The sequence below is a fragment of the Chionomys nivalis genome, chromosome 8 (assembly GCF_950005125.1).
Source record: "Chionomys nivalis chromosome 8, mChiNiv1.1, whole genome shotgun sequence".
NCBI classification, from domain to species: Eukaryota; Metazoa; Chordata; class Mammalia; order Rodentia; family Cricetidae; genus Chionomys; species Chionomys nivalis.
The window spans coordinates 83703210-83715320 of NC_080093.1; the positions used below are offsets into that span (position 1 = coordinate 83703210).

Sequence of the window (12111 nt, forward strand, 5' to 3'; positions counted from 1 at the left end):
GAGCACTAAAAAAGAGAAGGAAGGACCAGGCTTCCAAACTCTCTTTCAAGGGCATATCCCCAGTATGCCCTCAATACTTTCTTAAATTAGCAAACCCCCAGCAGACATCTATAGTACACAGGCCTGTGACCAAAGCATTCAAGATGTGGACCCCTGGGAGACACTGAGATCCAGACTGCAGCATTTTAGCAACACACTGAGTATAAGAAGCCCTTGACTTTGTTTCCCTCTTCCTAGGCAGAGTATTTTGAATATACTTGAATATTCTATAGATACTCTCTATCTGCTTGATGAAGTGCTAAGGTTTTGGTTTGGTTTGATTTGTATTTTATATTTAAATCAAGAGTAGATTTGCATTTTGCCAAATTTTTTTTCTTTATATATTGAGATACATGTTATTTTCCTCAATAATTAATAAGGCTATTAACCATTTCTGGGTTTTTAGATAAATTGCATTAAATTGGTGGAATTATTATATCTTCATGTATTGCTATAACTATCAAAAACACTTAGAATATTTGTCTGTTTATAGTTAGTTTTCTTGAGATTCTTTTTGGTTTTATTGGAATAATGCTGACCTCATAGAATGAGTTGGGAAATTCTGTCTTTTCAGTTTTATGCGAGAGTTGCATAGGGTTGGTATTATTTCTGTTTGAAATGTTCATCTGGAACTGGAGGGTTTTTTTGAAGGAATGTTTTAAATTATAAATCCAATTTCTCTAATCTATATGGAGCCATTCAGCAAATCTGCATTCTTGAGTGAACTGTGGTAGGCTTGTAATTTTTCGGAATGACTGTTATTACTGTTACCATCATTATCATCATTATTATTATTATTATTATTATTACTAGCTGTTGTTTGAATTTCAGTCGACTTTGAACACAACATTGCTGACTGTAGCCATTTGTGCCTGCTTTCTCAGTCTTTTTCCTACGTGACTAGGAGCCTCTAAGCTTTGCTTCCTTTGGTTTTCCTGCTTGTTCCTCTGTTTTCTGACTTTACTGTTTTCGCTCTGCTCTTAGTTTTTTCTACTTTTCTTTGGATTCAATTTTTCTATTTCTTGAGTTATAAACTAAGGTCATTTTCTTAGACTGTTCTTTCTGCTACAAGAGTCAGTGTTAAGTTTGGCCCCTACTACTATGGTATCGTACGATAGCACAGATTTTTGACACGATGGATGATTTTTAGTTTCTTTGTGTTTGGAATTTTAAAATTTCTCTTTTCACTCCTTTTTAAATAAAGATGTTTATTTAATTTCTGAATCTTTATTTTCTTATTTTCAGTTTTAATTTAATTCTGTTGTAGTCAGGAAATACTTTGTATGATTAAGTTTATTGAGATCTGATTTATTGCCTAGAATATGGTTTGTTATTATAAATGTTTGTATGCACATAAAAAGTATGATTTTCCTGCTATTATTCTATAACGTGTTCTATAAGATAGGTCAAATCAGTTGATAGTGTTATTAAAATTGCTTCCTCTTGTATTTCAGTAGACTTGAGAGTACAGGTTAGATGTGAACTTATACATGAGTCTCTGAGTTTAATTCTTATGACCATAATACCTAAGTAATCAAGTAAGTAAATATAAAAATAATATAACGGTGTTATAATCGCTAGTAATTGTGAGGCTGTCTATTCTCATTTCACCAGTTTTTGATTTATATAATTCGAGGCAGAAAAACATTTGAGTTATGTGTTCTTAATGAATTTATCCCCTTTTCTTATGAAAGAACTTAGTCTTTGAGCTCTGCATTGCTATTACAATGACCACCATTGTCTGTCATTGTACTGATGATAGCCTCGTGTGTTTCTTCATCCTTTTATATTTAATCTCTCTGTACCTTCATATTTAATGTGTTTTTCTTGTAGGTGGGATAGTTAGGTTTGGTTTTTGTATCCCGTCAAATAATCTCTTATGGTGTAGATTGTTTGCTTTTAAGTGGCCTAGATAATTCGTATATGAGTCTGTTATCTTGCTATTATTTTCCATTTATTCCATTTTTCCTCCCATCTTCCTGACTTTTTCTTGTCTTTTGGATCAACTGGCGTGTATATTTGTGTGAATTTTGTGTGTGTTTGCACACACAGGCATGTAGAGGCTCGAGATTAATGTTGGCCATCTTCCTATAACTCTCTGCCTTGTTTTTTGAAATAAGATCTTGGCACTGAACCTGATTGGCCAGAGAGCTTTGAGAACTACCCCTCCTCCCATCCCTGAGGTTGCAGACACATTGCTGTGTTTGCCTTTTACATGGATGCTGGGGATCTAAATTTAGGTCCTCATGCTTACATAGCAAAATACTGTTACCCACTGAGCCATTGTTATAGCCTCAAATAATTGTGTGTGTGTATGTTCATTTTATTTCAGTTTTTAACATTTTAACTAAAACTCTGTCTTGAGTGAATGGTTACTTTAGCTCTTCCAGTACACTATCTTTAATACACCTTCCAGCACTGTGTCACTTCTTATGTACTATAAAGCCTCAAGAGTGTGCTGCTCTCTCCAATCCCAAATTTTGTTTTATTGCACTCATGTAATATTGTTGCAGTTATTGTTTAAGCTAATTTTTTAAGAAGAACAAAACAGTAAGAAAAACAATACTTTTGCCTTGCAGTTAGTTACTCTTTTCAGTTTCCCTCATTCCTTGTATAGATCTATATTATTATCTGGCATTATTTTTTCTTCTACTGGAATTGTTTCCTTTTATCTTTTGGATAGATAGACTCATGATCAATTTTCTTTTTTGTCTTAAATTTGTTTTTGAAAGATAGTTTTGTTCTAGACCACCAAGAACCTATTATTTGGTGTTGTATTTTTCTTTAAAGTATATAAGCAGCTGTTGTAGTTAGGGTTTCTTTTGCTGTGAGTAGACACCGTGACCACAGCAACTCTTACTGAGAAAAGCACTTAATCATGGTGCTTACAGTTTCAGAGGTTTAGTCCATTATCATCATGGCCAGAAGCATGGTGGTATGCAGGCAGACATGGTAATGGAGGAGGAGCTGCAAGTTCTATATCTTGATCCACAGAAACAGGTAGTGAACTGTATTCTGGGCATAGCTTGAGCATATATGAGACCTCAGAGCCCACTCCCACAGTGGCATATTCCCTCCAATAAGGCCTCGCCTACTCCAACAAAACCGTATCTCCTTTGGGGTTCATTTTCCAAACCACCGAAGCAACTTATGATGCGTATCTGTGACTTTGTAATTTTCATCGAATTTGGGAGAAATCCAGATGTTGTTTATTCCACATTTTCTCTTTTCACTTTTCTTCATTTGGGGATTCCATCCAGGAGGTCATATTGAATTTGACCCACACCATACACAAGCTCGGCTTATCTTGCTTCTTACACTCTTCTGTGAAGCTGGTTGAACAGGGTAATAACTGCAGTCCTGCTACTGCTAAAAGCAGGTACTTGGAATGAGCTACTTTCTTTCTCACCTGTCTCAGGTGACACAGTGCACATTCTTTAATGCAGCCCAGAGCAGAGCTGTCACTGTGAGCTTGCTTGTCCTTGTTGTTTATTCTGCATATACTGCTTTGTCTTCAGAATGTTTTGGTGATTTAATATTATTTAATCAAATAGAGGAGAACATAATTTGTCTTCTGTAACACCCGATTTCTGAAGGCTGATTGAAGGTGCATGCTCTTTGACATATAAAGAAATGTGATGGCACCATTTGCATTTACTTAAAATCTAAGGAGTTTAGAAATAAAGGCAGTATTTCAGTAGAACATTTAGCAGTGTCTAATTTTTTAAGCTAAAAATGATGTCTTATAAAAAGACCATTTTAATTAATTAATCTGCTTGGCCCTTATTCAACTGAATATTTAGCCTGTGTTTGCTTAGCCTTAGTTGTGATTGGACAGTCTATGAAATTACTAGATCACATTTAGGAAATTTGCTTTCTTGTAGTACAAAATGATTAAAACTTAGCAGTGAGAATAATAGAGGTTTTGGGGGCTTCACCACCCCCATATGTGATCCTTCTATTAATATAGACTCCTTTTTTTCTTCTTCAGAAGTCAGCCAGGAATTCTAAAATTCCTGTTCCAGTAGTAGAATTTCTTGGTTCTATTTGAAGAAAACGGTTATGTTCTAAGAATATAACTGTTCCCCTTTTTTTCTAGAAGGAACATGAGAATGGAAAGTTTTTTTCTTCTTAAGGCTTGTGAGAAACATGGTTGCAAATGCTAACAGACTGATTTTATATCCCTAGGAGTAACTAAGTCTGCCTTATCTTCTCTGCCTGCAATCTCTGTTATAGCAGGGTGGTGACTGATTTCCTTAGTGAAACAAACCACAAAAAAAAAAAAAAAAAAAAAAAAAAAAACCTAGAGCAGTATAGTTAATAAACTAACAAAAGGTGACCTTGAGTCACTAAAGGGTTTAAATCTGCCTTTGGAATTGTAAGATTACACTTTAACCAGTGTGGTTTTGGTAAAAAGAAAACATTGTAATGTAGAGAGGAACATTAACATGAATCAAGACTCAGCTTACAGTATCACTACCACCTTGGCTAGTGTTGTATGACTAAACAGACTTGGAAGTTTGAACTTTTCTGTCCTCATCTGTTGTAACTAAACAACTAACAACTTGCTTTTAAGAGGTGCACTGTGACCAGTGCTTTGCTACCCTTTCTGTTGGTTTACTCCTAATATCAGCTGTAGAAAGTGGATAGAATCTTAGAACCTATAGGGGCCTGTTTCCAGAATATTATATAACTCAAAATAATATGTAACTATTAAAGGAAAGTTTGGGTCTAACTCTTTTATTACTGTAAAATCAAGAATTCCTTCTACTTCTAAAATATGTTACATTATTTCTTAAACTGTGACTGTCATATAAACATTTTCAGATGCTATATTTCTAAATGGTCTTGAGTCTGTGATTACTACCATTGCCTTTTCTATACCTACATTGTATTTTTATTGTTGATTTTTATTTTTTGTTTTCATTTAATTATTAAAATTTTACATATTTTTAGGAATTAGTGACTAACTCTAATCTAAATTTTTTATTACATTTATCTACTTATTTATGTAGTATTTTTGTGGGGCTCACATGTGGAGGTGAGAGAACAGCTTGCAGGGGGCATGATTCTCTCCTTCCACCATGTAGGTTTCTGAGTTCAAACTCAGTTGTCAGGCTTGGCAGCAAGTGAGTGCCCTTAGTCAGTAAATCGTCTTGTCAGCCCCCTAACTTTAGCAGTGCCTTCTTATTTTGAGATTCTAAAGCATTTGCCCGTCACTCATTTAGTAGTTATAAAATATTTGTGATGTACTATTTTACATTTGGAAGTTGGATAACATGGCTTGTTTACATTTCTCAATGTATTATTAATGTATTATTACTACACAGGTAAGCTCTAGAGAGCTTCATTTTATGGCATTTAAACAGATAAGAACAGATGTTAATACTGGATCTTAGCTAAATTGTCATTTGACACATTATTATGCCTGTAGTGTACATATTTAATGATACTGAGAGTGAATTCTCTTACTAGACTATTTTAGCTAAATGATGATGTTCTCAGTTACTTCTCAGTAAAATTCAGTCTATGTAACATGTAAACATTTTTTAAATCTCTGACTTTCTACAATCAGAAAGTAAAGTACTTTTTAAAAATTAAAATATTAATAAATTTGAAGAAGTTCTAAAAAATGAGTTCATCTTGTTTGCTTGGAGACTTGCTTGGTAAGAACAGTTATTTTGCCCAAACCTGTTTTTTTTTTTTTTTTTTTTTTTTTTTAATTGGTGTTTTAGAATGTGGTGCTCTCCTTCTAAGATTCCCTTACAAAGAAATTTAAATGCCTGAATATTTCATGTTATTAAGCCTACTTTTAGAAGTCAGTTCATGCCATACATAGTAGGTTAGGTAGCAAATGCTTATAATACCAGTACTGGGTGGTAGGAGAGGCTGGATCTCTATAGCAGGATTCTGTCTGTACAAAACAAGTCAGTTAACCTTTTTTGGGTTTTAAATTTTCTTATCTATAAAACTTTAAATTTGATTACAGTTTTTATAAACACATTACGCCAGAATTTGTCAAACTAAGGTTCACATTAATAAATCAGATTTCATAATCAAAAAACATTTGATTTTTGTACTTAAAATGTCAGTCATATGTTAATCATGTTTTCATTAAAAGGGCTTTGTGCTCTCTTTTTTCTTTTGGCTTTTATGTTAATTTTCTTTTCTAACCTATCAGCACTGCCTCACGTGTTGCTAAGGGAGGAGTCGACCACACTAAAATGAGTCTGCATGGTGCTAGTGGGGGCCACGAGCGATCAAGAGACAGACGAAGGTCAAGTGACAGATCACGAGATTCATCTCATGAGCGAGCAGAGTCTCAGCTTACTCCTTGTATTCGAAATGTGACTTCACCAACACGACAGCACCATGTTGGTACGTAAGATCATCTTACCCCAGCAGTTCTCGTCATCTGCCTTTTTACAGTTGGTAGATTTTCAGTTGTGCATAATGCTTGAGCAAGGTTCACTTCTTTGTTATAATTCAGTTATTTATAGTTAGCTGTTTTTTTTATTCTTATTAAAAAGATAGTTTATTAAATCAAACATAAAGGTGACTTTTCAGTTTGGGAGTAATCTTACAAAAGTAACATGAAAAGCCTTTGAAACTGTGATACAAACTTTTAAAAGAAAATTTTAAGTTAATATATATCTCATTAGATAAAAATGTATACACAAAACAGTGGCTTATTATAAAATAGTAGTAAGGTCCCTTTAATCCCAGCATTTGGGAGGCAGAGGCAGGCAGATCTCTCGGAGTTTAAGGCCAGCCTGGTCTACAAGGGAGTTCCAAGACAGGCTCCAGAGCTACAGAGAAACCCTGTCTCAAAACAAAAAACAAAACAAAATAGTAGTAAGGTAAATTATTGCTAGGGTTTGCTGGCTACTCATGCCAACAAATAAAGTAAAAGAATAACCATTGTGGGGTTTTGACTTTATTTTGATTTTTGACAAGGTTCCAAATTTAATAATAAAAATAGAAGAAAGAGAAGTGTGTTTACTTTCTTAATAACTTGGGGTTATTTTCCTTCCTTCTTACTCGTATGAACATTATTATTAGCTCAGGACAACACACTGTATGACTACAAAGTACCATTCTGAAGTAACATGCCTAAGCAGTATAAAATTGTTGATTTTAAAAATTTCCCCCTAGGGAAATTATAAATAACAAACTTTGATTTAGGGCTGGGGCATAGTTTCTGTGATCATTGTTGCTTAGCATACACTTGTTTCTGGGCTCAGTCTCCATCAGCTATGTATGTGGGGGCATATTTAGGCTGGGGATATGTATGTATGTATGTATGTATGTATATGCATATATGTGTATATGTACAATGTATATATGTGTGTATATATATGCACACATACATGCACATACATATATATAGCTTGATGGTAGAGTACTAGTTTAGTATGTGCAAGGCCCTTTTAATCCCCAGCAAGCCCCTCTCCCAACTACTAAATTTGGTAGTTTCTGATAATCTGTTGTAAATCAGAATCATTTAAGTGAGGCTTTTAGAGAAGTTGACAGTATCTAAGTAGATCCTTGAAGACAGGCTAATATCATAAGCCAGATACGATCAGAAGTATTGGTCTCTTCCGTTCAGTGTCTGAGAAAGAACAACAGAATATAATTATTTTATCACCTGGGTAAATTTTGCTTTGGGGATGCTACCAGCCTTGTGGAAACAGGAATTAAAGGAGGAGGGTGTCAGAATAGCTCTGGAGGTATAGCAAAGCTAATTATATAATCAGCATGCTGTACAGAGTGTTCTAAGTAGCCTGAGTCATGAAGGAATTTGCCAAAAACTGATGAGACAGAGTACATTTTTAGGTCACCTTTAAAATTTAGTGATCTAGCCTTTAAATAAAACTTACCATAAAATCTTGGTTTTTATTTCCCTTTTATAGGATATTGAAACATTTAACAATATTTTCTGTCTATGAAAATTGACAGTAATTATAAGTCTAAAAAAAGTTTGTATCATCGCTTCATTCTGCAAAAGTGTGGCTGGGGAAAAAATGTATCAGCTGAGGAGAGTGGTACAGACCTGTAACTGTAGAACTAGGGGAGGAGCAAGGTCATCCTCAGCCACACGGTGAATTTGACGCTAGCCTGGTCTATATGAGATCCTGTCTAAAACAAGCAGAAAGAAAGTAGTATACCATTAGTTGCTAAACTCACTTTATTTGGTAATCATTAAAGGTTTTCGTTGTTTGTTTGTTTGTTTACTTCTTATTCCACCTGCTGAATTTTTTCTTTTTCAGATCTTTTTATGAGAAAAATTGCTGACTTCAGCATGATATTATCAATAAAGTGTGTTTCTGGAGTTTATACTTCACATTCTGAAAAATGTTAACTGTTTTTAGTAATTATGACTGTTTCTAAATTGTTCTCAGGCTATATATGGGGCATTTGTAATCTTAATACTTTGAAAGATGAGGCAAGAAGATCATGAGTTTGAGACCAGCCTGGGCTATGTAGCAATATAGCAATACTCTGTCTCAACAACAAAAACCAAAAGAAAACAATAACAACAACTCTCAAATTGATATTCTTACTAATCTTTCATTTTTATTCTTTTCTTTTTTTTTTTTTTTTTTTTTGGTTTTCAGAGACAGGGTTTCTCTGTAGCTTTAGAGTTTGTGTTCTTGGAACTAGCTCTTGTAGACCAACCAGGCTGGCCTCGAACTCACAGAGATCTGCCTGCCTCTGCCTCCTGAGTGCTGGGATTAAAGGCATGCGCCACCACCGCCCGGCCATATTTATTCTTATAGATAATTTTAATTCTTGTAAATCTTGTTAGTTTTTCATGTGTATTTATTTGAATTGTAAGAATATTTTAATTTTCACATATTTTTAGTGGGATAATAATAAAAGATTTACCTTAACTGGTGTTTGGCTGGATCAACATCAGTTAGCTAAAATATCTTAAAAAACAATTTTGTAATTAATTTTTATTCTTGGTTTTGTTGAAAATGTATTTGAAATAGAAAAACAGAAATGTAGCAATTTAAGAGAACTTGTCTATATCAGACATTTTAGAAGATACAGTTCTTGAATCTTTTTAAAGAAAATTTGTATGACCTTAACATTTTTGTTTCAGAACGAGAAAAAGATCATAGTTCATCTCGTCCAAGCAGTCCTCGTCCTCAAAGAGCGTCCCCGAATGGCTCCATGAGCAGTGCTGGGAGCAGCAGCAGAAACAGCAGTCAGTCGAGCTCAGATGGTAGCTCTATGACATCCGGGGAGACGGTGTTTGTGTGTGAGAACGCGAAAGAAGGCGCGCGGAGCGTGAGGACGTCTGAGCGAGTGACTCTGATAGTAGACAACACCAGATTTGTCGTGGACCCGGCCATTTTCACTGCGCAGCCAAACACGATGTTGGGCAGGTTTGTTTCATTGCTGTTCATTCTATCACTAATTCTAAAGCACTTTTCATGTGATCCTTTTGTGGTTATTATAGAATTTTTCAGTAAACTTTCTGCTGTGTAGAAGGATAGAGCATCCCTGTTTTATAGATGAAAGAGCTCTATTCTGGAAGTTAAATTATTTGTCCAAGTTAATTCAAATAGAATGTAGGTAGAGCAAAGCTTGAACTTGGTTTTATTCCTAATGATCTTTTGTAGTAGCAGTAGCAAATATATTTGTTATTAAAGTCAGAACACTAAAGGAGCTCCACAAATTGATCTGATAGAGTCTAACCAGATGAATCTTGGTTAGATTAGCATTGATATGTTTCCCAAATAAGTTCCTAAAACCTGTTACAAGATATAGAAAGATACCCATCAGCTTTGTTTAAAGGAAAACAGTTTGATTAGCTGTGAAGTAAATTTCAATTGTCAGTTTGTTGTAGATACTTAAGACAGGGTGGATGTATGTCTGTGAAAATAGATAGGGTATAATTTGAGTAGAGTTACAAGTCTGCAGTGTGGGAACCACCATGTCAGGAGTTTAGACTGTGGAATCGATTTTTCTACATGCCTAAAATAAGGGTCAAATACTTCAGTGTAAGAGCACTATTTTTGTCTATAACTAAAATGGAGGACAAATGAAATAGACATTTACATGAGGCAGAAACTTAAAACATTTACTTTTTTCTGTGATGGCTGTAGGGGTTCTAGAGAGGAGAGATATAGAAGGAAAGAGAGTACAGACTAAACGCTGGTCTTGAGATATTGCATACAGTTTGAGTAACTAAATTTCTCTAAATGACCTTGGACTTGAATGTGCATTTTCACGAATCTGTAGCTTTAGTATCATCAGTAGATGATAGTGAAGCTGTTGGGATAATGTCTTGACATTGTTCTACTTTATTTTTTACATAAAATTGAAACAAAAAAGTAAGTATTTGATCTGCTTAGCTGCTTTAAAAATTTTGGGGGGGTTGTTCACATTAATCTGAAAAGAATAACATTCCTTTTTGTAAAAAGTTCAAGCATTTGAGGAAATTGCATGACATTTGATTCTTGAGAATTTTCAGTCAGTGGAAGTTTCTGTTCAGGCGGTTGACTAAAGCATATCTTTGGGGATGAAAATTAATATTCATAGGAACTGGAAAACACTTGGCATTCTTTTTGGAAATGTTAAAATAAAACATCTTTGTTTTTCATGGATTTCTGTATTAAGACAAAAGAATAAACCATTTAAATTAAACCGCTGGGTAAAATACTTGAAATAATGCTGTTTACTCTAGAAATAGTGGTATCGTTAAATTCAGAGGCTTAACTTTTTAATTAATGATTTAAATTTTTTTCTTTCTCAGTACTGCTTGAAGTGTTTCATTGCAGAATAACATTTTAAAAGCAACTGCTCCTTTTCTCAGTTGCTAGGAAAGATCCAACAATAGTATTTTGGAAAACAAAATTCTAGTTTTTTACTTATGTTAAAATAAAGGCTAAGAGCTTTTTACTCATTTAATTATACTTTTCTGGGTTTTCTTTTCCCCTTTTGCTTTTTTGAGACAGGGTTTCTCTGTATAACCCTAGCTGACCCGGAAAACTCGATGTAGACCAGGCTAGCCTTGAACTTAGAGATTCACCTGTCTGCGTCTCAAGTGCTGGGACTAAAGGCGTATGCCACCATGCCCAGCCAATTAATTGAACTTTTTATTCTGCATCTTCTGTTCTTGGTTTGTTTGTTTTGAGATGGGGTCTCACTGTGTAGCTCTGGCTGATCTGGAACTCACTGTATAGACCAGGGTTGGCCTTTAAATTCAGAGAGATCCGAGTGCTCGGGTTAAAGGCATGTGCCAGCTTGCCCGGCTCATTCTTTGTTCTTACCGTGGCACTTAATTGCTTATTTTTAAATTCTAGGATGCAAGTCTAAGAATTTTGAGTAGAACTCCTTACATTTGGAATTTGAGAAATAGCCCAAACTTTCATGTATCATCTTATTTTCTTCCGGTTTAACTTGCTGTATGTTCTGTTAATATCCACAACTTTATGATGAGCGGTATTTTCATCATAAATCCCCCAGAATAGAAATCATCCTTTCTCAGCCTGTCGGTGGTGGCACACGCCTTTAATCCCAGGACTCAGGAGGCAGAGGCTGGCAGATCTCTGAGTTCAAGGCCAGCCTGGTCTACAAGAGCTAGAGCTAGCTAGTTCCAGGACAGGCTCCAAAGATACAGAGAAAGCCTGTCTCAAAAAACTGGAAAAAAAAAAAAAAAGAGAGAGAGAGAGAGAGAAAGAAATCATCTTTTTCTAGAATGATTGTTTTTCTTATTTTTATTACTATCTGGCGGGGGTGGGGGATGGGGACAGTGGTCAGGTTCTTGCTGTAGAGTTTCAGGGTGGCCTAGAATTCCGTGTGTAGTGACAGTGCTCCTGCCTCAGCCTTCTAATGAGGTTGCAAGTGTGAGAGCTGCTGTACCTACATAAGAGGATAGTATTTTGTGTGTATGCTGGAGATAGAACCCAAGTCCTTATGCATGTAAGGCAGGTGCCCTACCACTGGGCGACATCTTTAGCTGTTGATTTTATTATTGTTAAAAGTAATCTATACTACTATTCCTATAAGAGACCTTTTATGCTCTTTTTATAACATTTGCCAAAGTAAATTTCTTAT

General features: G+C 35.0%; 1 protein-coding gene across 5 annotated transcripts in view; it reads left to right on the forward strand.

Moving 5' to 3' along the window:
• Btbd10 (BTB domain containing 10) overlaps positions 1-12111 on the forward strand; it is a 54528-nt gene that overhangs the window by 28560 nt on the left and 13857 nt on the right. For all 5 annotated transcript variants that reach the window (XM_057779853.1, XM_057779855.1, XM_057779854.1 and 2 more), the window contains 2 exons: positions 6221-6417; positions 9149-9434. In XM_057779853.1, coding sequence (XP_057635836.1) covers positions 6221-6417; positions 9149-9434 — 483 coding nt within the window. The remainder of the gene's footprint in view (positions 1-6220; positions 6418-9148; positions 9435-12111) is intronic.